This window comes from Netta rufina (assembly GCF_964035555.1).
Source record: "Netta rufina genome assembly, chromosome: 28".
Taxonomy (NCBI): domain Eukaryota; kingdom Metazoa; phylum Chordata; class Aves; order Anseriformes; family Anatidae; genus Netta; species Netta rufina.
In genome coordinates this window covers 4,521,013-4,542,713 of record NC_140152.1, presented here as the reverse complement: position 1 = coordinate 4,542,713, position 21,701 = coordinate 4,521,013, and the positions used below count along the sequence as shown (strand labels likewise).

Below are 21,701 nucleotides of genomic sequence, written 5' to 3'. Positions count from 1 at the left end.
GTTTTGCGCAGGCGCAGTGTGCGGGAGCCGCCACAGGCAGAGGGGAGGGGGAGGGGGCGGGGGGGAAGGGGGGAGGAGCGCGGGGGCTGCTGGGAGGCTCCCGGGAGAGGGGGGGGGGAGGGTGCGGGGCCGGGCGGGGGGCGCCGCCGCCTCGGTGAGGGCAGGGCCGGGGCCCGGCGGGGCGGGTCCGCGGGGCGGGGCGGGGCCTCCCCTCCTCACGGGGCCTCCGAGAGGGGCGGCGGGCTGCCAGGGCCCGGGGGGGGCCCGCTGAGGGGTGAGGAGGGCGGGAGGTGGTGGTGGTGGTTGCGGGTGTTGCCCCCCTCACGCCGGGCTTCGCCTCAGGTTGGGCGCGGGGGGGATGGGAGGGGGCTGAGGGGAGATGGGGGGGCTGAGAGGGGGCTGAGGGGGCTGAGAAAGGGCTGAGGGGATGATGAGGGGGCTGGGGGGGAGGTGAGGGAGCTGAAGAGGGGCTGAGGGGGAAGATGAAGGGGAGATGAGAGGAAGATGAAGGGGCTGAGGGGGAAGGTGGGGGGTGTTAAGGGAGAAGATGGGGGGCTGAGGGGGAAGATGAGGGGGCTGAAGAGGGGCTGAGGGGGAAGATAAGGGGGCTGAGAAGGGGAGATGTGAGGAAGATGAAGGGGCTGAGGGGGAAGATGAGGGGCTTTAGGGGAGGATGGGGGGCTGAGGGGGAACATGAGGGGCTGAGAAGGGGTTGACGGGAAGATGAGGGGGCTGATGAGGAAGATGAGGGAGCTAAAGAGGGGCTGAGGGGGAAGATGAAGGGGCTGAGGGGGAAGATGAAGGGGCTGAAGAGGGGCTGAGAAGGGAGCTGAGGGGGCTGAGGGGAAGATGAGGGAGCTAAAGAGGGGCTGAGGGGGAAGATAAGGGACTGAGGGGGAAGATGGGGGGCTGAGGGGGAACGTGAGGGGCTGAGAAAGGGTTGACAGGAAGATGAGGGGGCTGAGGAGGAAGATGAGGGGGCTGAGGAGGAAGATGAGGGGGCTGAGGAGGAAGATGAGGGGGCTGAGGAGGAAGATGAGGGGACTGAGGAGGAAGATGAAGGGGCTGAGGGGAAGATGAGGCAGCTGAAGACAGGCTGAGGAGGAAGATAAGGGGGCTGAGAAAGGGTGCTGAGGGGAAGATGAGGGGGCTGAGGGGAGCTAAGAGGGATGAGGGGGAGCTGAGGGATGGGGGGGCGTGAGGGGAAGCAGAGGAGGCTGAGGGGGAGCTAATAGGGCTGAGGGGAGAGCTGAGAGGGTTGAGGGGGGGACTGAGGGAGGAGCTGCCACCACCAGGCACTCTCGGGAATCCGCCTTGGCTGAACCCGGTGGGCGCCCGGAATGTGCCGGCAGCGGGAGGATCTCTCCGGCGGCCGTGCCCCGGTCAGGGACCGCATTGTGCTGTTTTGCTACAGGGGGAAAAATGGCCTCTCGGCGGATCACACGGGAGACGTTTGATGCTGTGGTGCAGGACAAAGTTAAGAGGTATCGCATGGAGCGGACTGACGCTATAGACGACACAATCCATCATTTTAAAGGTAAAGGAACCCGGGCATGACGTGCCGTGGATTACAGCGGCTGCCGTGGCGATAGCTCTCTTCGATTTCTTGGCTGCCGCTTAGGCGTATTTGCCTGAAACGTGGACTCGTGCTGGTGTTTTTCCACATCCATTTTCGTTTTAGAGGCTAGTGGCTTGGTATGGCTAACGCTATTTTAATGTGGAGTGCAAATTCCAGGCAAAACCCGAATTTTAAACAAAGGAATTCTGTTTGGGCTGCATCCGAGAATGGGTCCAATTTCAGGGCGGTCTCCAGAGACATCACTGCAGGGTGGAATTCTGTTGATGTCTGATAAGTTAAATAAATGTAGGAGTGCATTTGAGGCTTTTGAATCTTTGTGTTTCGTGTTATTTTTAGAGAGAAAAAAAAAAAAAAAAAAAAAACAACTAAAAGTGGGATTTTAATTTAGGGAATGCATACAAAACATCTGCAAATTCTTTTGTCTCCTAAATTTCATATTTAAAATGTCTAGGTAAATAACAGGGATTACATTCACACAAAGCTGGGTGTTTTAAAACGAGATCTGTTTTCTTTAAGTTGTCTTAGCTTCAAAGGAATTACTTCTTTTAAATACTTAATCTTTTGCCTTCTGAATTTAAGTTCCAGATTTGGGATTCCTGGATACCGTACAGGAAATTCTAGTATTTCTGACTGCAGTGTTATCTCAGATGATTGCATATGAATTTGTAGAAAATATCTTCTGTTCAGCTGCGGAATCCTGGCATTCAGTGTGAGAACAGAGCTTCTGATTTTTTTACACTAGAGAGGTCTCAGTAGAAGCATTATTCACACAATATTGGAATCTTCCTAGACTGAGAAAGTTGTGATCGAGTAGAAAAGAGGCTTTCTAGCAGAACTTGTATTACAGCTTTAATGAGCAGAAGAGGATTTAATAAATTGTTTTGCAATGTACACATAGGCATTTTGGGTCATTTGTTGCTTTTTACATATTATGAGATGTTCAATGGATATAGAAAAGCAAACAGGGCTATCCTAAAGTTTGGGATGCACACTGTTCTTCAAAAGTTTTGGTACATCGACTCTGCAAGCATCTAAATGTGCCTATTATATTTTTTTTTCATGAGACTACTTCAGTGCATCAGCATATTTCTGTTTTTATCATTGCAGCTCATTCAAGGCCTGTCCCAAGACCAAGATACGAAGACAATTTCCATGATGATGGACGATACGACAATGCTCAGCACCACCCCCACGATGAATGGAGTGAAGACCCTAGAGATGACTTCCCAGGACCATCTTACAGAGCTGCGAGCCCTCTCATTAGGAAAGAGAATTATTACCACGAACAGTATGGCCGCCCGGTGACTCGTGACCGGGAGTTTGGCCATCCAGCATCTCGAGAACGGGAATTTGGCCGCCCAGCAGCTCGTGACCGGGAGTACGGGCGCCCGGCTACGCATGACCGGGAGTACGGGCGCCCAGCATCTCACGACCGGGAGTACGGGCACCCGGCCTCTCACGATCAGGAGTACGGGCACCCCGCAGCTCACGACAGGGAGTTTGGGAACCTGGCTTCTCACGACCAGGACTACGGGCATCCCGACTCTTGGGAATCCACTGGAGCGCATGAAGCTGACTTTAGTTCTGCAGATATTTTAGGTGATTTTAGATCGCCGGGACTCATGGAAGATGAGTATGGCAACATGGAAAGCCAGGAGTACGAGGTGGAGTTTGGGATTCAGTCTGACAGCGAGTTCCGACCCCCGGTGCGGAGGGGCAACATTGGCAGGGGCAGAGTTCTGCGAGGAAAACGTATTGCAAGGGGGGCTGCTAAAACGAAAATATTCAAAGGAGATATCAAAGCTCCCCTAAAGAAGTGGAACACGAAAAAACTGCAGCCAGGCCCTGAGCAGAAGCCAGCTGTGCAACCTGATCAACTGCCAGAAATTGCTGAACGCCCTAACCTGAGGCCGGTGCCTCTCCAGCGCCCTATTCAAAGGCCAGCTCTAACAGCCCAGAGACCTATTCTCAGGCTTCCGAAGCCTGCGCACGTTTTTAGAAATCTCAATTTTGATCTTGTGGACAAGTCTGACATTTTCTCAACGTTTGGAATACAAATCATAAAGTGGGCTGGATTTCACGCCATAAAAAACGATGCGGAATTTTCCCGGCTCTTCGGAGCTCTCTTTGAGCTGGAGACAGAAACCTGTGCGAAAATGCTTGCTTCGTTCAAATGCTCCCTCAAGCCAGAACACAGAGATTACTGTTTCTACACTATCAAGAGTTTACAACATGCTGCTTTGAAAACTCCCAAGGTGGACAATGAATTTTTAAATATGCTGTTGGACAAGGGTGCTGTGAAAACAAAGAACTGCTTCTTTGAAATAATAAAACCTTTTGATAAATATATAATGAGGCTACAAGACCGCCTGCTAAAAGGTGTTACACCTCTGCTCATGGCCTGCAATGCTTACGAGTTAAGCATTAAGACCAGTGGTTTTGGTAACCCCAGAGTAATGGCAAGTGCTTTTGAGACCACTGTTTCTCTTTGTCGTAAGTCTTTAGCACTTCTGGGTCAGACCTTCGCGTTAGCATCTGTTTTCAGGCAAGAGAAAATACTTGAAGCTGTAGGGCTCCAGGAAATGGCTCCAGCACCGACGCTATTCCCCAATTTCGATGATTCCACGTTGTTTGGAAGAGAGTACATTGAAAACTTGAAGGCTTGGTTAGAGAAAAGTGGATATCCAATTCAGATGAAAAAAGCTGAAGCAGAGTCCACAGTACAGCTTCAAAAACCCCCTCCTGACACTCAAGTTACAAGTGAGTGAATGGCTGTAGAATGCCTCGCAGTACATAATTGCTTTATTTGTCACTACTGCTTCATCTCGTATCTTTTATGGCTTTACTAGGTCAGGAATTCCAAGTTCTGGGAACTCCATGTAAATCCCTAGCAGTGCTGAGGCAGGTAATTTTGTCTGCTGTAGCTATCACTTCCAGTTCTGTGCCAGGCTGTACAGATGAAAGTACATCCCCTTCCTGCCCTCTCCCACGTGTGTGAATGTTTCAACTCAAGGATTTTCACCTCGTGCATTATTGCACAACATGGAATTTGAGGAAGGAAGGTGAGGAGAGCAACCTAGGGACACAGACTGTGCTTTCAGCTGGCACAATTTGGCTGCCTCAGCTGCCCTATCCTCTTAACATCACATCTTCCAGATAGGCCATGACCACACCTGCAGCTGGCTACGTTACAGAATAAATATTGGCATATAAGCAGAGTCCGAGACGTTACCATTACCAGTTTTATCAGATGCAGGCCCATATTTTTAAGTTGTTTACATAAAATCTATAGGAATGCCATTTTCTCTGCTGTCTTAGGCCAGTTCATCCTGTCTAAAGCATTCCTAGCCATGACTGTACTCATCTGCTCTTCCCTAATTGAACTTTGGATACTTTTGCAGCAAGGTCTTGCAACACAGACACCAAGTGACTAATAATTTGCAACTTACCCCTTTCAGAGTAGTGCTCGAATGGACTTACTTTGTTAATTCTCCTTAATTTCCTTCAGTACCAAGAGAGGGCATTTTTTGTGCCAATACATTGAAAAATCGCAAACGTCAATATGCCAAAGAATAACAAAGGTGATGTATTCATACCCTGTCGATGAAAATAACTCAATGGCTGCATTTTATTTCTTCCTACAGTCCCCCAGCGAGCTGATCGGAAAATTGTAGAGACAATTGAACAGCTAGTGAACAGCATTGTTTCGGGAACCTTGTCTGCCAAAGAGAGAAATGCTCAAAAGAACAGTCCTGAATACTGGTAGGTGTGTTTGAACAGTATGCCCTGCTACTGCTTTGCTCTCCTGAAGGTGTTTGGATTATATTTCATTAAATTCACTATTTTATTCAACGGGTGTAAGATCAAAGCCTGTTGTATGTTTAACTAGATTATTTGAAAATCCGCGTGCTTCCTAATGTCCCTGGAAATTGTCCTCTTGCTCCTGTTTTGTGTAGTAGACCTCGTTCCTTTTGATCTGTCAAGAATGACTGTATGTCAATCCAAGTTCAAGATACTCAAAATGATTTACATTTACAAGGTGAAAATATTAAATGAATGCGGTTAAAATAAATATATAGTAACGTTTCAGACTTCCTAGCGTTCTACAAGTAATGTTGGAAAATGAAAGCTGAGATGCTTCCAAGTGTAATAATCTTTTAATATGACAGTATCGCTCCATGTGTGAATTGCAGCATAGCTGATTAATTACAAGCCAACAAATTTATGTCAAAACCTTCCATCATTTATTTGCTTGGCATACGTTATATTTACTTGTTGCTTTCAGAATGAAGTTGCCTCTTAGGCTTTCAGGTTTAGGCTTTGTTTTATGTGTATAATTTTCTTTTTATTTAGGTTCTTGTCTGATGAAGATAGTCTAGAATACAAGTACTACAGGCTGAAGTTATCAGAGGTGCAGAGACGGACATCATTGGGAAAAGAGGCAGGTGGTGAGGGCAGAACACTAGAAGAAGCTGCAACAGAATCGGTCAGAGCTATGTTGTATGCCAGGAAAGTCGCAAGTATTAAGAGAAGGCTGTTTAAAAGGAAGAGGCTGGGAATTATAGCACAACATGGAATTCGAGGAAGGAAGGTGAGGAGAGCAACCATAGGGACACAGACTGTGCTTTCAGCTGGCACAATGCTGAAACACCAGGACAAGCATCTTCAGAGTTCAGTCGAATCCAAGCCTTCTATGTCAGAAGCCAACACATCTGAGAAGAATTCTTCTCTTGATGCAACCTCATCTTTGCAATGTGCCACCAGTTCAGAGGCCCCTCTGCCAGCAGAAGAAAAGGCGGATTCTGAGGATTTATTGGCACCATCTGAACTTTTCCTACCATTGCCCTCTCAGTTTCCTGATGGTAAGTGACAGTTCAGGATTAGATTTTAAACTGCAAATTAAACTGGAAATTCTAATCATCATTTGTTTTGTGAAAGTAGATAGTTCTAAACTGTGCTGACCTTCCAGCGATGTAGGTTTTGTATGGCTCTGTAGATAAGGAGTGTTCTGTTTTCTGCAGTGGATGCTAAAACGATGGAAACTGCTGAGAAGCTTGCCAAGTTTGTTGCTCAGGTAGGACCAGAAATTGAGCAGTTCAGCATAGACAACAGTGCAGATAACCCAGATCTGTGGTGAGTAACCTACACGTTTATCTGTCTGACCAGTAAGAAAAATCAAAATCTAGCTAAACGATTTTTAAAGTGAGATTTCCTTTTATTGTTTTTTTGACACGCATGCTTTTATTTGATATGTTTAGGGATGGAGGATTTTGAGCAATACTTCCTCTTGTCCTGTTCAGCACCTCTGTTAATGGTAAATGTCCAAAATAAATAAGAAAGAAAATCATTTCTCCAAAATGCACGTATACTGAAATATTTATTCTTTTTCTTTTGTATCCTAAGTAGTCAGCTTGCATCTTGAAGTAAGTGTTCTGCCAAAAGTGTTTTCAATCTTTTTTATTTTTTCTTTTAAATGAGGCTTTGATTACAATGGCCTATGTGCCCCAGCATAAATTAGCACAGGTCTTTCACTTCTAGTTGTACTGTGCCAACAAAATTGGAGCCCTGTTGTTTTTTCTGTCTCCCTCAGAATCAATAAATCTATTTCTACATACACCACATAACTGAAATTTGGAAGGCCTGAATTCTCTTCTGGGGTCTGCTGTTTGCCTTCTGGGTGATCTAGAGCTAGCTTTTTGTCTTAGTTTGTCCATCTGCATAATGAAGATAATTGTACTAAATTCTTCACAATGCAATTTGGGAACCACACCTCTTAAGAGCTAAGGAGAATGACTGCTGTACTTAGCACATGTTGTAGGGGAATCCTACAGTTCTTCAAAAACATCTTGAATGACTATTCAAAAAGCTAATAAGAGATTTATTTGTAGTATATTGCTTGTAGATAAGAAAATCTTACTGATATTAGTTTTCACTCTAATTTTTGTTCAGGTTTCTACAGGATCGAAGCAGTTCTGCTTTCAAGTTTTACCGGATGAAGGTCTATGAGTTATGTCCATCTATCAACTTCAGTGCTGTGCCAGAAGCAACCGATGCTGGGGAAAATGCTAAACCTGAAGAGAGAAACTTGGATATTTCAGAAGAGGAGGAGGAGGAAGATGAAGAAGAAGAGGAGGAAGACAATGAGGAGGAAGCTGAGTTTGAGGAGGATATTTCTCGACCTTTGGAAGAAATGGAGCAAGCAGAGGAGGGAGAAGAGGATGATATCTCAGCAGGTAGAAGTGCGGAAAACCTTGCTGAAGAGTTGATTTCCAAGACAGGAGAGGAAATTTCAACAGGTGAAAAGCAGCTAGCTACATCATCTGATGGTGCTATACCAAATCTGTCAACACAGGCATCAGCTCCTGCTCCTGGTACCCTATTTCCCCGTAAACGAATCAGCAGCAAGTCTCTGAAAGTCGGTATGATTCCTGCCTCTAAAAGGATATGCCTCATAGAAGAACCAAAAGGTGAGTGCTACAAGTAAGTTTTGTGCATATCAGTACAGAATTTGTGTGTTTTATGTACTTTGTTACCGATGGTTATTGGCTGAAAGATTAACAAAAATTAATGCAATGTTCACTTGAGATGGAAAAGGAAATTCTGAGTAAATGGCGTGACTTTTTTTTTGTATTGTGGCATAATAGCGAACTTGGTTATTTGAGATAGAGATTAGCTGCATAAAACATCATTCCTCACCTCTAACATAGGTGAATGTTACCTTTTTTCTGGGGCTTAAAAAACCCACAGTAGTAATTTTTGCAGGTTTCAGTTCATCAGTGTATGACAGGTTTAACAGGCCTAAGTATAGCACTGAACACATTTTGAGTATCTGACAACTCTATAAATGTATTTAGACTTTGGATTGGCCTGCTAAATTTTGTCAATACAGCCACAGCAGAGAGGTGGGTCATGATATCATGAAAATTGAGAGGTAAGTAGCTTAAAGCTGATCATATGTGCTCTGCAGCTGCTTTAACAAATGTGTTTTCTCTGTGTAATGATATTTATTGGTGAAGGCTGTCATTTGTGATATGAAAATGATATACAATAACCCCATATAGGTCCAGTCTGAATTTTCTGTCAGAGTATTACAGAAGCTCATGGAAAAGGAAGGCCTAAAGTCCTTATCATCCATCAGTGTATTGCTGGCAAGATATATCCCAAACTCTATGCATGAATGCACTTGATTCTCCTTTTTTTTTTTATGTAGTTTGGGGGGCAGAGGGGAGTTGTCTGACTCTTTGTTGTTGTTGTTGGGTGGTGTTTTTTTTTTTTCATTCTGATCTTTCTTGATGATTCTGGCCTTAGGCCAAGGCATTGAGTTAGAGTTCCACTTGAGCATGTACTTTTTGAATTCTGTATTAAAATTGGTTTTCTTTACAGCTAATTCTTGTCTTTTATTTGACTTGCAGTGCACGAACCTGTCAGAATTGCTTATGATAGGCCTCGTGGTTGCCCAGTTACAAAGAAGAAGAAGGTAAAGAACTCTTCTGGTTTGCCATTGCATTCTGAGAATCAACTGTCTTTATAGGAAATAGCCTCTGAAAATGTGTTATTGTCAAAAATTCAAATTAAAATCGTAAAAGCCTGGTTCTCAAAAAGACTAAATCTGAAGAGAGCCATGACTCCTGTTATCTTGTAACTACCTCTGTCAAAATTAAATATTCTATGATTAAAGCACTATTGAATAGCTGTGTGTTAACCTTTTTTTTTTTTTCTTAAAAGAAAGAAAGGAGTGCATTGCTGTCTGGAAAATGTAATTTTTTTAGAACATTTAGTGAAATAGCATTTGCCTGCTGCTGTATTTGTAGTATGGATTCAGTCATTAGATCATTTAGTGGTTGTTAATAAAAAAAAAAAAAAACAAAAAAAACAACATAACTACCATTTAAAATATGAAAGTGTACTCTATTTTAATAATGTAATTAAACAGATTCTGAACCCAAAATATATATAAATATATATATATTTTTTTGGTAAACTAGCAATACAGATGTTTATTATCATACTTTTTTTGTGTGGCTACAGGAAGTGCTGCTTAAAACATAATTTCGCATTTCCAGAATCTTAAAGACAATTAGTTTATACGCTTTTTGGGGGGATTAATTTTTAATATATTATCTTCTTCTATACAAACAACAAAATCTTTTTAAAATTTTTTTCCTCCCCACAGAAACCAAAAGATTTAGAATTCTCACACAAGAAACTGACAAACAGGAATGTAGGTTTCCAGATGCTTCAGAAGATGGGCTGGCAAGAAGGACATGGCCTGGGTACACGAGGAAAAGGAATCAGAGAGCCTGTAAAAGTGTATGTAATGGGAACAAAATGCAGAAATCTGACAGCTGTGGAAAAGGCTGGGATTCTGGTAGCAACTATTTTAATCTAACCCACCTTGATGTGGCCAATTCCGTGTTTTGTTTCCTTCTTGATGTTGCCTCTGGCCTCAGCAAAGTTGAGCGTGGAGACTCCGCGCATTTTTCTGGCCAGGCTGGGCAAAGTGTGGTCTGGAAGGTGGCTGTTCCTTGCTGTGCAATTTGACATCACTGAAGGCTGCAGTGTGAATGCTGCAGGGTGTGGACACTTCTAAAGATACCCGGGTGCCTCTGTTATTCAGGAGGTGTTTTGGTTGGTGTATTTATCTATTTTTTTTTCACCTAGTATTATCTTGGGAATCTCCTTGCTGCCAAGCTAGGTACATACATAACACATAAATAGATTTTAGGAATATTATAAACAGTACTCCCTAGATGTAGGCAACAAAAATATTTTCACTGTAAATACGTAATGCATTCCACTGCATGCTGAAAGAGGTAAGTGCATCTGCAAGGTAAGTGTGTTTTTTCCTTTTAAGCGTAGTTTTGTTTTTGAATCTTCATTTTGTCTTTTAAAGTTGCTGTATCCAGTGTCCACTGCTGCCAGCACAGAGAACGGATAATATCTCCTTCAACTCCCTGACTGAATAAGGAGGCAGAATCAATTTATTTCTATCTAAACCCATCTGCTAAGCTCTCAAGTCCATGCATATAGTTTGTGCGTTAACATTCTGGGTTCTGCAGGGATTTCTATTTTCTTTTCATGCTTTTCACAGTATTGGTCATTTTAATTGGTGGCATACTTCCAGTTGTTTGTTTTCCTTTCTTCTTAACGGCTCCCTGTGGTCTCGTGGCCATTACTTTATTTTCCATTGATCTTTTATCTGCAGCAAATGGACAATGACAGAGCAGTGCACCTGTCCTATGGCTGTCTGGTGATCACAAATGTTAGAACCTCGGGTTCTTAACTTCAGAACTTGTTGGGAGCAAAGATAATAGTAATTTTATTTAATTTCTAAAGCACAAGTCTTGCTGCACAGTTAATCGTAGGCTAATTGTAGCTCATCTGACAGTTAGTCCCTCACATTCTAAAAGTTTCTGGCTGTGTTTAAGAACTGCATTTTTAGTATGTGAAAATACTGTTTTTCCAAAGTAGTGAAGGTCTGCTTTCTGTACCCCTTACAAAAACGTGGTTACTTTTTCTGTAACAAAGAGGTAAGTCCGTATCTGACTGTTTTCATGGTGTCTACCTCTCTTTACTTTCCAGCCAAAGTCATTCTGTGGACAATACAACAATCTCAGTGAGAATGAAACCAGTGCAAGTTAACATTTTGCATTCCCTTGTTTGTTGCTTTGATACAGTGCTGTTTTGTTTATTTTTTTCACCTAGCAACCTGTAGCCTCTACACTTTCCTCCCCATTTCTCCTCCTAGCTCTTCTACTGATGACTTGTTTAAAAGTCCATGTGCTGTCTTATCTCCTCTGAGCAAAACGGGAAGGATTAATAATCGTAGCCACTCCAATCCCAGCATAGAGTTTATCTTGATCATTATATAATGCTGGTATCTAAAATTGATACATGGAGGCACATCAGTTGTTAGTGGAACCTGAGGCTAGTTTTTATTGGAAAAATTATGGTTTGTCTTTGAAAGGTTGCAAGAGCAACTAGTATTTTAATTTGTTATTGTAAAAGATTTACAAATTGGGTGGTGACTCCTCAATGAAATGATGACTCTGAACATTTTAAAGGGAGTTTGATGTTAGCCTTGTGTTGCGCTTCCCTGTCTTGAGAATTTTAATTGTCACAGCTAGGGGTCTGGCCAATTCTATAGTTCAAGAGGCATCCTAAAACCAAAACAAACAAAAAAACAAAACACACCCACTTAAAGGCAGAACACTGTTGTGGAATAGACATTACAGTGAGTAATTATCTTATGTCTTTGATTAGTCTCTTTATTCTGAAAGTAGCCTAGAAGAGGAACTATAGTGTAACCATCAGCAAAAAAAAAAAGTGTTCTTTCTAATTGGAAGTATGAAGCAGCCATTATGTAATAGAAGCAGCAAATGAGGTGTCTGCTTCAAAGAATTCATGCTCTTAAAACACTTATTTGAACTTTTTTTTTTTTTTTTAAGAGTGTGTATATGTAAGGTATTTAGTATTCTGTAAGCTGTCAAATTCTTTTTGGGAAGGCCTTAAATGCAGGGAGCATATAACTCCATGTGGGAACAATAGGCCTTCATTAGATCAAGAAATCAAGAGGATCTTTTAGGTGCTTTACTTCTAAATGTAATTTAAAATGCGACTTTACTTGTTCATACAGCTGCAATGTCAGACTCAAGTACCATTCAGAAATAAAAAGAGCATCCAGGATTTCTGCTGTGGACTGTAAAGTTGAATTTCCTTCTCAGAGCCTTTGAATGTTCTTTTAGACTTGCACAACAACCTACTTGGCTTAAGTGGACCTGTTATTACAGAACTTAGATAAGAACCATTTTTCTCTAAGATTCTCAGATTAATTTCAGTACATAGGGCAATCTGAGAAGTTTTTCCTACTTCATGTAATGAAATCTCTAATAGGTAACACTTACGTAACTGACCTGGAGGATAAAGCTGGCACGGGGTTCCATTCCTGTGGCAGAGTTTTCATTAATCTTAGCTTGGTAATGGGTATGGCCTATGCAAATAGCCTGGAGAAAGAGATGTTTTTGTTAATTATTTGTGTCTCTGCATTCTTGTGGGTCATCCTCTCCCATCTGCTTCCAGGGTAAAAAGCTGTTTTGATATAGTTGATGCCCGTCTGCTTCTGTTGGCAAGTTTGGATGAAGAGAGATGAGTTAATGACTTTTTTTTCTTGAAAGGGCAGGACCTCCAGGTTTTGTCTATGGTGTCTGTTGTGCAAGACTTTAGCTTGCTTGGGGTACTAGAAATCTCAGGCAAGCAGCATTATGTTCCCTTGGTAAAAAATTCATCTTTCTTGCAGAGTTAGTGGTGTTTCCTACTTACTCCTCAATGTCTCTGACTTCTGCAGTTTTTGAATTGTAAGAAACGAGGCAATTTTCACCATCTTTTCAACAGAGAATCCTATCTGCCATGAATAAAGTGGTTAATACAAAAATTCATGTAAGAATTTGATCTGTTAGATGATTCTATCTATGCTGTTCCCTTAATATGGTAGGAACATTTTCTTCTAGTGGGTGTTTGCATGTGTAACGGGAGGTGGGAATTATTTTCTAGTTGATCTGGTATGTCAGGTACCAAGCCTTTGCTCTCTTCCTCCCCCCAAGTGAAGCAGAGGTACTTTCCACTTGAATTGTGTCTATTGGAAGGTATTGTTAAGATCTCTTCTGCACATTGTCAAATGTAACGGAAACAGTGTGTTCTAACTATTCATTTTACTCCCTAGGGGTGCTACCTCTGCAGGGGAGGGCTTGGGTGTTGCAGGGGAAGAAAATAAAGAAGATGCATTTGATGTTTTCCGTCAAAGAATGATACAAATGTACAGGCAGAAAAGAGCAAGTAAATAGGTATGTGCAATGGGCAAGTCTGGTTTGTGAATTCCTGCAAACATTAAAATACCATTATTTTTTTTTTAGTCTTCCCTTACCAAGAAAATATGGTTGTTTCCATGGGTTTATCTGGCTCCTTAACGTTTCAAGAAAATCCAGCCCTACCTTGAACTGCTGAATTACCCCAAATCTTACTTTCTAGGTATGACATAAAGAGACTCGCTCACTAGAAAGTGCATGGATATGCAAAGGCTGCTGTGTGAAAGATCTTCAGCAGAGTATGCCAGTATGAAGAACAATTTGTTCTGTAGTAGTGGACTTGAACGCTAATGTATTAAAACATTTTCCAAGGTTAAAGTTAGTCTTGTATTTAATTGTGCAAGCTAACAACTTGGATGTCATCTTCTGAGGAAGAAACAACTGATTTTGTTCTCGGAAGTGCCTGTTTACCTCTCTCTTTGGCCAAGTTTGCCTGTTTTGTGATGAGATGGCTTACTACAAAGCAACATGACTAGCCTGCTTCAGCTCTGTTCCTTTCTGAAGCCAAGAACCTTCTCAGAAATTCAGATCTTAATGCAAGGCAGTCCAGTTTATATTTTACTACATTTTGTTGATGGGCTAATCTTCTGATTCACTTCTGGAGTCTGCATAAAGCAGTTTCTTTTCCTCTACACACCAATTTCAAGAAGAATCTCTACCTGTGTACTTATTTTATATAGGATTCTATATTATAAGTGTAGGATGAGTAACTCAGTTCATCTGAGTCTGAGAACGCTAAACTCTTCCTTGAAAACTTCGGCTGCTAAGGTTTTCCATTGTAGCAAGCAATCAGTACATATTTTATGTGTAATTTTTGATTTACACAAATTTGCAGCTCTTGTCCAGCAAATTCTTGAGTAATCTCTTTCCTTCTCAAAGAAGTTTTAAGTCATGACCAGGTGCAATCCATTTGTCTGCAGAAAATGCTGAAGGAAGATACCTGGAAGTCAGATAATCAGAAGCGGAGCATCAGTTTTTTAAGACCATCAGTTCAGAGAGTTATTTCTGTTTCCATTAAACATTTGTTTTGCAGAAGTTCTTGATTGGAAAAAATCCCAGGAAATAAGACAAAAAGCTTGACGTTCTGAGGGACTATTCCAGAACATACTGAAAGAGAAGACTGGATTAATCTACTCTGCTTCAACAAAAAGCAATTCCTAACTTCTTGGTGAAGCAGCTCTGAAGACATGAAAGTTTTAGCAGTGTTACCACAAGGTCCAATCATTCATCTTTTTCAGGCTAGCACATCAATAAGAGAGAGATCTGTGACTGGATTACTGAAAGTGACAGAATGTAATATCACACTTTTTAGCATACTCCTTTCTCAAACAAGTCAAAAGTCTTCACTTGAATGTTACAGTACCGAAACCTACTTCACTGACATTCTCTTTAAAGAGTTTATCTTGAGCTGACGCATGTTCTGCTTACTAGGATTGAGTGCTGATGTTTTCATCCTGCATCATGCTTCTTGCAGAGCAAAGAGCTTGTGGTACACCACTAATAGCACCCCACAGTAACGTGGCAGCATCTCAAGTTTCTAACTGATAAATACGCAAGAAAATGTGCTCTTCAGTTATCAACTTGCCTGTACCTGCTGTTTAAAGAACAAAATTATACCCTCTCTATTAAAAAGCCTGCTGGTTGAAAGGGAGTGTCTTCGTTTTCATTCTGTAGCAACAAACTTTTCTTGCCTGTAACAACCAGTTCTAGTTACAAATGCAAGCTTGTTTTTTTTTCTTTACAGTATGAGTCTGTGAAACCAAAAGAAATAATATCATGTCATGGTGTAATTTTCCGATCACTCAGTTTTAGTTGCTTTGAAGCACATGATCAGTAAATAAAACCATAATGGCAGGTATAGAAAAATATCATGCTGGTAGTTGTTTTTCCATGAGCATCACGTGTCTTCACCTTTACATTGCAAGAAGCTGAAGCCTGAAGGCCAGAAATACAAATGAGTTTATCTGGTTATTAAACTTGATTAAAGGATAGGTTAGGGGGTTCTCATAGGCTTTACTTGGAAGTACTTAAAATCCATGAATATTTTGGACCACAGGCTACTTTAAAGTTCATCAGTTACCATATTTGGCAGTGTACACTTATCTGTTAAGTTCCCGTTTGGGTTTGTTCTTCACTGCCTCTCTTTCTTTCCTGTGCCTGTTTAGCAGTTATGCAATGTAAAACTCGAGCCTTTCGAAAAGGAGATCTATCAGTCACAGCCTGTTTTAGAATGACAATCTGGAACCAATATTGTTGGCTTCTGAGCTATTTCTCAGATCCACTCAGAAGCTGTTCTTTTAGTTTCATTGATGAAGCTGCCAGTATTTCTGTTCACGATTTGTATTTCCTTGCAAACTTCCAGTTCACCTCTTCTTTGACGTTCACATTTTGGAAGCAGTCTTGATTATATGTTACACTCCTTGCAAAAAGGCACAAGGCAAAGTGCAGTTTCACTTTGGATTGAAATCCACTCTCTCGCCCAGATCAGCATTCTGTGATATTCTGATTTAACCTGAGTTTGTTGGGCACGGTACCATTTGGGGTGCATTTGCTAAACACCTACTTACCCAATCTGGGAAAACTGTTGGTGTCCAGATTGGAAAATGGTACTTTCCTTTCTGATTGCAATTCAGAGTGTAATGCTGTCTTGAAAATAAAGGTGAACATTGGGAAAATCTTAATCTGCTACCCTGGATGACTGTAGTGTGGTCTATCTTTCTTGTGCCAAACTTTAATTTTGGACGAGATATCAGCAGAGCAGTATTGGTGCTGAGATTCCAGTGTTGCTCTCAAAGTGGGTTGCCGTTTGCCACTTTTATCTTGTGTTACCAAGAGATGACCCTACGCTCCTTTTCCAAAAGGAATTTCCTTATATTTTGTCCTGCTTTTGCAGGCAGCTCTGATTTGAAAATTTAAATACGTGTACATGTGAAACGTTTGTTATGCAGATACATTGCCTTGTTTAAAGTTTACTAGCTTCTTTTCTGTTATTTTAGTTCCAGGCTCTCTTCCATGAAGACTGCAAGCTTCAGTGAACATTTTAACTAACTTCAGTGGTGTGTCTACTGTCTTTTGGTTGTTTTTTTTTTTTTTTTTTTTTCCATTAATCTTGTAGAGCAATTTGCTAGTTTCTGTTCCGTGCAAATTGGCAGTAGTGCTTAGCTAGTAACATTAGCTGCTTATGTTATTGGATAACTGACATTTCTTTTTAGTGTAAGTAAACATGTTAGCATTGTTAATCTTTTAATATCTGCAATAAATGTAGAACTAAACAATTTCTGGTTTAAATGTTTTGCTTGTGAATTTGGCCATCTGTAAGAGATATGCATCATTTTTGGCACTAACAAGTGGAATTGAGATTATGCAGTGTTACATTAGTGTAAAGCAGGATTTTATAGTATACGAGGGAAGGAAGGTCCCTCTGTTTCTGTGCTGCTAAGTGTTTCTGTTGAGAATACCCACTAAATCATTTCTTAGTCACTGTTTCATGTGGCTTCCAGTGCTTTAAACCCATACACAGCAGTGTTACTCCACAGGAATGCCAAAACCAAGGTGCCCCAGTCAGAATGCAAGAGTTTTACCTTTTATTCCCATATCCCAGGAATTAGTTGTCTCTCTGATTTTCTTTATGTACTGACTTAAAGAGAGCAAAGCTTTCTCTTTACGTATGTGTGTGTGGTTTACTGTTGCCTTTAAATTCAAATTCCTTTATAAGACAGGATATGAGGGGGAAAATTGCAACAAAATGAAATTTAACAATTGTGCAGCCACCTTCTATTTAGAGGTGAAGTGAGAGTGTTTATTTTGCTAAAGATACTGGCTAGGTGTCCTGTCCCTTGCTTTTATACTGACAGCTGTGGCATGCTTTACTAGACAAGCTGAAGTCCTGGCTATGCCTTTTTCTTCCTTTTCCTCCTTTGCCTTCAACAACTTATTATATTTAAGGACCTGGTTCTAGAAGAAGGGATGCTTGCTCTCGTTGGAGAGAAATAAGGAGATCCCCATTTTGGGGGAGGTGCTCTAACAGAGTAAAAGAACTATAGTTAATAAATAATACACTGTTTGGAGTAATTGTGTTGGAGTAATATGGATTTTTTTTGCCTTCAAGGCTTTTCTTTGGTGTAATATCAGTGATATTTTTCCTATTTATTGGTTTTTCTTTGTTTATTTTAGACAACACTACAGCATCCTTAGTGTGAACACTTAATCTGTGCTGAGATGTTACTTCTCAAAATCAATGTACAGTATTTTTTTTCTGTTGATATTCCGTTCTGCTTTAAAGTTAATCCTGATGTATGGTGCCCAAAGAAAGTCTGGACTCAGAAATTCAAATACTGTTATTTTGGATTGTTTTCTATCCTACAAGCAGGTATATTTTCTAATTGAAAATGAACTCCTGGAAGTGCTGTACCATCTGTCATTCTGCATATCTCATGACTGAGTGGCCAATCACAACCAGACTGTAGATTTGAGCAATAATAAACACCTGAAATGAGAATATGCTCAAAGAACAATAGGGTACTTCGGAAATAACTAGTTTTTGTGAACCTTGTTAAGTAGGTAACTTGCTGGATTGCAGCAAGTGTGGAAAATGTTTGCATTATCTGTGGGCAATAAAGTTACTGCTGTTTAAGAAAGTGCTAGCACACAGTGTGTTCTCTTCAGTCTTTGGTGCCTAATTCATGTCATTAGAAAGTTGTGCTAATTTCCTTGAAAATCACTTCCTCGCCAAGACTTTGCTCTGAGAGGGAAGTCATATCTCATTATCCTGCCCCTAGGTAATGAAGCAATGGAAAAGTGGCAAATACAAAGGAAGAAAATCCTATTTTTAAACAACTTCCTCTTTGGCAGTTGTCTGTTACAGACTATTTCATTCATGGGATTAACAAAAGTTCCTATCTTTCAACAGTTTACAAGACCTGTTTCAGAAACTGGAACTGTTGTTGGATAGGAAATCAGAACTTTGAAAAACAATCTAAAATGAGAGAAAATTGACAAGTCCCAATCCGTAAATTCTGGCTTTATTTGCCTCAGCAGTTACTGTGGGCTATTTTCCACTGTTAGTGGGAGGAAGGGTGGTAAAGGCAGTTTGGTGCAGTTCTGATTTATCGTGTACACCACATACAGAAAACTCCAGTGAAATAACTGTTCCTGTTCAGTGCTGGCAGTGACATGTAAGTCGTTCCGAGGATGCGGATCCCTTCTCAGATGTGTACGTATGTGATGTGTATGCACCTCCCAAACTCACCATTTAATCCTATGTGTAATCACTATATGATACTATATAATAAATACTAAATACTACTAATAATAATAATAGAGAAGACAAATTGTTCTGGGCGTAATTTGGCATGGAGAGAAGAGAAATAAAAAGCAACTGTCCCTGCCGCCTGCCACCAGTCACTCCCACACCTTGGCCCCACTGCGGTGCTGGAGAAGCATGCGCTAGGAAAGCCAGAGGGAACGAGGGTCTTCATTAGGCACTGGGGAGTGGGATTTTCCTTCTATTCCCTCTGAGGTCCCCTTACGGCGCCCGATGTGGGGACCCTGAGCGGCCATGGCCCCCAGGCCTCGGTCACAGCCTGCGGGATTGTGACGGGAGCGCCGCTCCCTGAGGCGCTGCGGCCATCTTAGGGGGGTGGGAGCGGGGTCCATGCCCAGCCTCAGGGGTTGCGGTGTGGGGTGCTGGGTTTGGGGTTATCCCCTGAGGGGCCGTGGGGTGATGGTTGTGGTGTGGCTGGGTGGCCCTGCTCCTGTCCCTTAGGCTTGGGCCACCTCTGCTCCGCTGCGCCACAGGTGCCGCCCAGCAATGCCCCTCAGGGAAGGGGTTGGAGCAACGTGCTATGGGAATCCGGGCTGGGAATTACGTTTTTTTCCACAGAAAGAACAATGGAATGGGATGGTCACAAGCGCCTGGTGTCGTTTACTGCCAGGACTAGATGTCCCAGGTGCTGTGAGCAAAGCTGGGCACGGGAAAGTCTGAAGTGTGTGGAAAACGTCTGTTCCCAAATAGCACAGTCATATCGAAGGAGGCCTCTGCTGGTGGCCAATAAAACATTTTGGCACTTACAGGCATGGGCAATACCTGTGCAGAATCACACGCTGGATTACAGTACAGGGTCAAACACAAGTTATTTAATAGTATTTTGAAGTTTCCAACCTGATTTATTAATTTAAAACTATTTTAACACAATATTTGACTTGGCTTATGCTAATGTGAACAGTTTCCTCAGCTGTTGGCGTTGCCACCAGATGAAAGTGCAAACAGAACAGAGATTCCCTTCATGAAAGCAGATGTGGAATCTGACTTCGTGGTTTCTGTAATTGCAGATGACACTACCTAGCTTTAATTTTGCTTTGAGTTGGCTGGGGGGCATATTCTTTTAGGTGTGCTGCCAAAATTTCAGGCGCAAGAGTATCTGATTGAAACTAGTTTAATACAATATAAATTCTTTTTTCATAGCATGGTTGATTTGTATACATATATTACTTTATAATACATATAGAAACTGGTGAATTATTGTAGAGAAGAAAGCAGTCGTAGCGATGATTTTTCTTAGACCCTTAAAGTAGCTGACTGCTGCAAAATGCTCCCACTCGTTCTTACTCTTTGTAAAATCATACTTAGATACCCTGCTGAAAATCCAAAACATTTCAGCTTGCAAATGAGAATCACAAACTCAGTGCAAAGCTAATAAATAAATGCATTGTTTGCTGGTAATAACTTGGACTTGCCATCAGAGTAGGATATAGTTCTGATTAGTATCAATATAAGTAATAGCTATAAAATCTTATAAAAGGGGCACAGTTGACCATGTCTTACAAAAATGAAGGTAACCAATGTTATGTTAACTTATGCTTTCACATTCTATTATAGGCAATTTCTTAGAAAAGCTACCTTACAGTTATGCTCTGCAAGAAATGTGGGGTTATTAACTAGTTTGTAGACTGTGAGGAAAATAATGATTTTTCTCTTTCAAAGTTTAGTTGAAATAACTAAACATCTCGAAGGAAATTCAGCATTTTTATAAACCTTTCTGAAATGTAACAGTAATTGTAATCATGTTTGTTATTTTTTATTTCTAGTGCATTGATAATTTTGCCCGGAGTATTGGATATAATACTTCTTCTGACTTGCCTGACAAAGTCTTGCAGTTTGTTAGAGATCACCCTCTAATGGATAATTCTGTAAATCCATTCGGTAATAGGCTTGTGCACTGAAGAGAAATTCAAATTACACCAGGATTGTAGTAGACAGAGTCACTGGCCTAGATAAACAAACATATGATGTTATGTTTCTAGGAACAGGTAAGTGTTTTTATTTTAGCAAATGATACTTTTCATTTTTATGTATTTTGTAGCAGAATTTTTATGGAGACTTCAAAAAAGTAGAAGTATTCATTAGCTGTGTTTGAAGTTTTGCATTCAGATGCTGTCTTGCTAGTTTAATATTTTCATACCAGTTAGATTAAATGTTTTTGGCTTGTTGGACATTAAAAGGCTCTCTTTAGAAATTTTCCATATCAAAGGAGGCTTCACATAATGATATTTGCAAATTCAGGGATTGTTTGAGGTCTTTTTTCCTAGAGAAAAAAAAAAAAAAAAAAAAAAGTCATTGCTTCTCCCTTACTGAAATAAAAAATAAACAGTGCTTTGAAGAATTTCAGAAATTCCTTATGCCTAGGAATGTCTTCTAAATCTCCATCTAATTTCATCATGAAATATCAGGCTGTGACGTTATGCAATGTTAAAACAAGTTTATCTTTAAAAATACATTTCTTTTTATGTAGATGACGGATATTTACATAAAGCTTTCACTTGTGATGGAGAAATGTTCATTGTGGAAGAGCTACAGCTGTTTCTGTCCCCTGAGACTGTGCCATTTCTCCAGCTGTCTTGTAAAAAGGTAGAACTTCTGTCCCTGCATATGGAAAGTGACTGCTGTAATAGCTTGCCTCAGGCCTTGCTCTTCTGCGTTGTTCTGACTTTTAAGTAGTTTGTAAATGCTTCCTAATTCTACTTCTATCACATACTCATTAATATCAGAAGCACAGTACATCTTCTTATCTGTAGAATTTTGTGTGTGTCAAAAAATAACTGAAACAAGCCTTTATGATCATTAAAAAAATAAGGAAGGAGCTCTGACATTTTACATGCTGTTTACAAAGCTGTTTTTTTCTAATTTGTATTGCCATTTATTCTTATAAGCTTTTTAGTTAATGATTTTTTTAATAAATACCAAAAATATTGTAATTCATGCT

General features: G+C 41.0%; 1 protein-coding gene across 4 annotated transcripts; it reads left to right on the top strand.

Annotated features, from left to right (window-relative positions):
- The first annotated feature begins 296 nt into the window (after positions 1-296).
- On the top strand, positions 297-21,212 carry SUGP2 (SURP and G-patch domain containing 2). Of its 4 annotated transcripts, none has more exons than XM_084302831.1 (11): positions 297-342; positions 1,415-1,537; positions 2,687-4,339; positions 5,224-5,341; positions 5,933-6,441; positions 6,601-6,712; positions 7,529-8,046; positions 8,992-9,056; positions 9,753-9,889; positions 13,299-13,419; positions 16,437-18,174. In XM_084302831.1, exons 2-10 carry the CDS (start codon positions 1,423-1,425, stop codon positions 13,417-13,419), a joined length of 3,348 nt encoding a protein of 1,115 aa, XP_084158957.1. In that variant the 5' UTR covers positions 297-342; positions 1,415-1,422; the 3' UTR covers positions 16,437-18,174. The 4 variants fall into 4 exon arrangements, 3 of the variants coding, with proteins under 3 accessions (XP_084158957.1, XP_084158956.1, XP_084158958.1); XM_084302830.1 differs by having other exon boundaries at positions 13,604-18,173; XM_084302832.1 differs by lacking the exons at positions 13,299-13,419; positions 16,437-18,174 and adding an exon at positions 20,527-21,212.
- The last annotated feature ends 489 nt before the right edge of the window (positions 21,213-21,701 follow it).

What these genes read in the sequence shown, in the direction of transcription:
- SUGP2 (XM_084302831.1), top strand. Translation starts at nt 1,423, where the DNA reads ATGGCCTCTCGGCGGATCACACGGGAGACGTTTGATGCTGTGGTGCAG. An exon ending in CACAATCCATCATTTTAAAG is followed by an intron (nt 1,538 to 2,686) that starts GTAAAGGAACCC and finishes TTATCATTGCAG; the next exon opens with CTCATTCAAGGCCTGTCCCA. An exon ending in GCCCTCTCAGTTTCCTGATG is followed by an intron (nt 6,442 to 6,600) that starts GTAAGTGACAGT and finishes TGTTTTCTGCAG; the next exon opens with TGGATGCTAAAACGATGGAA.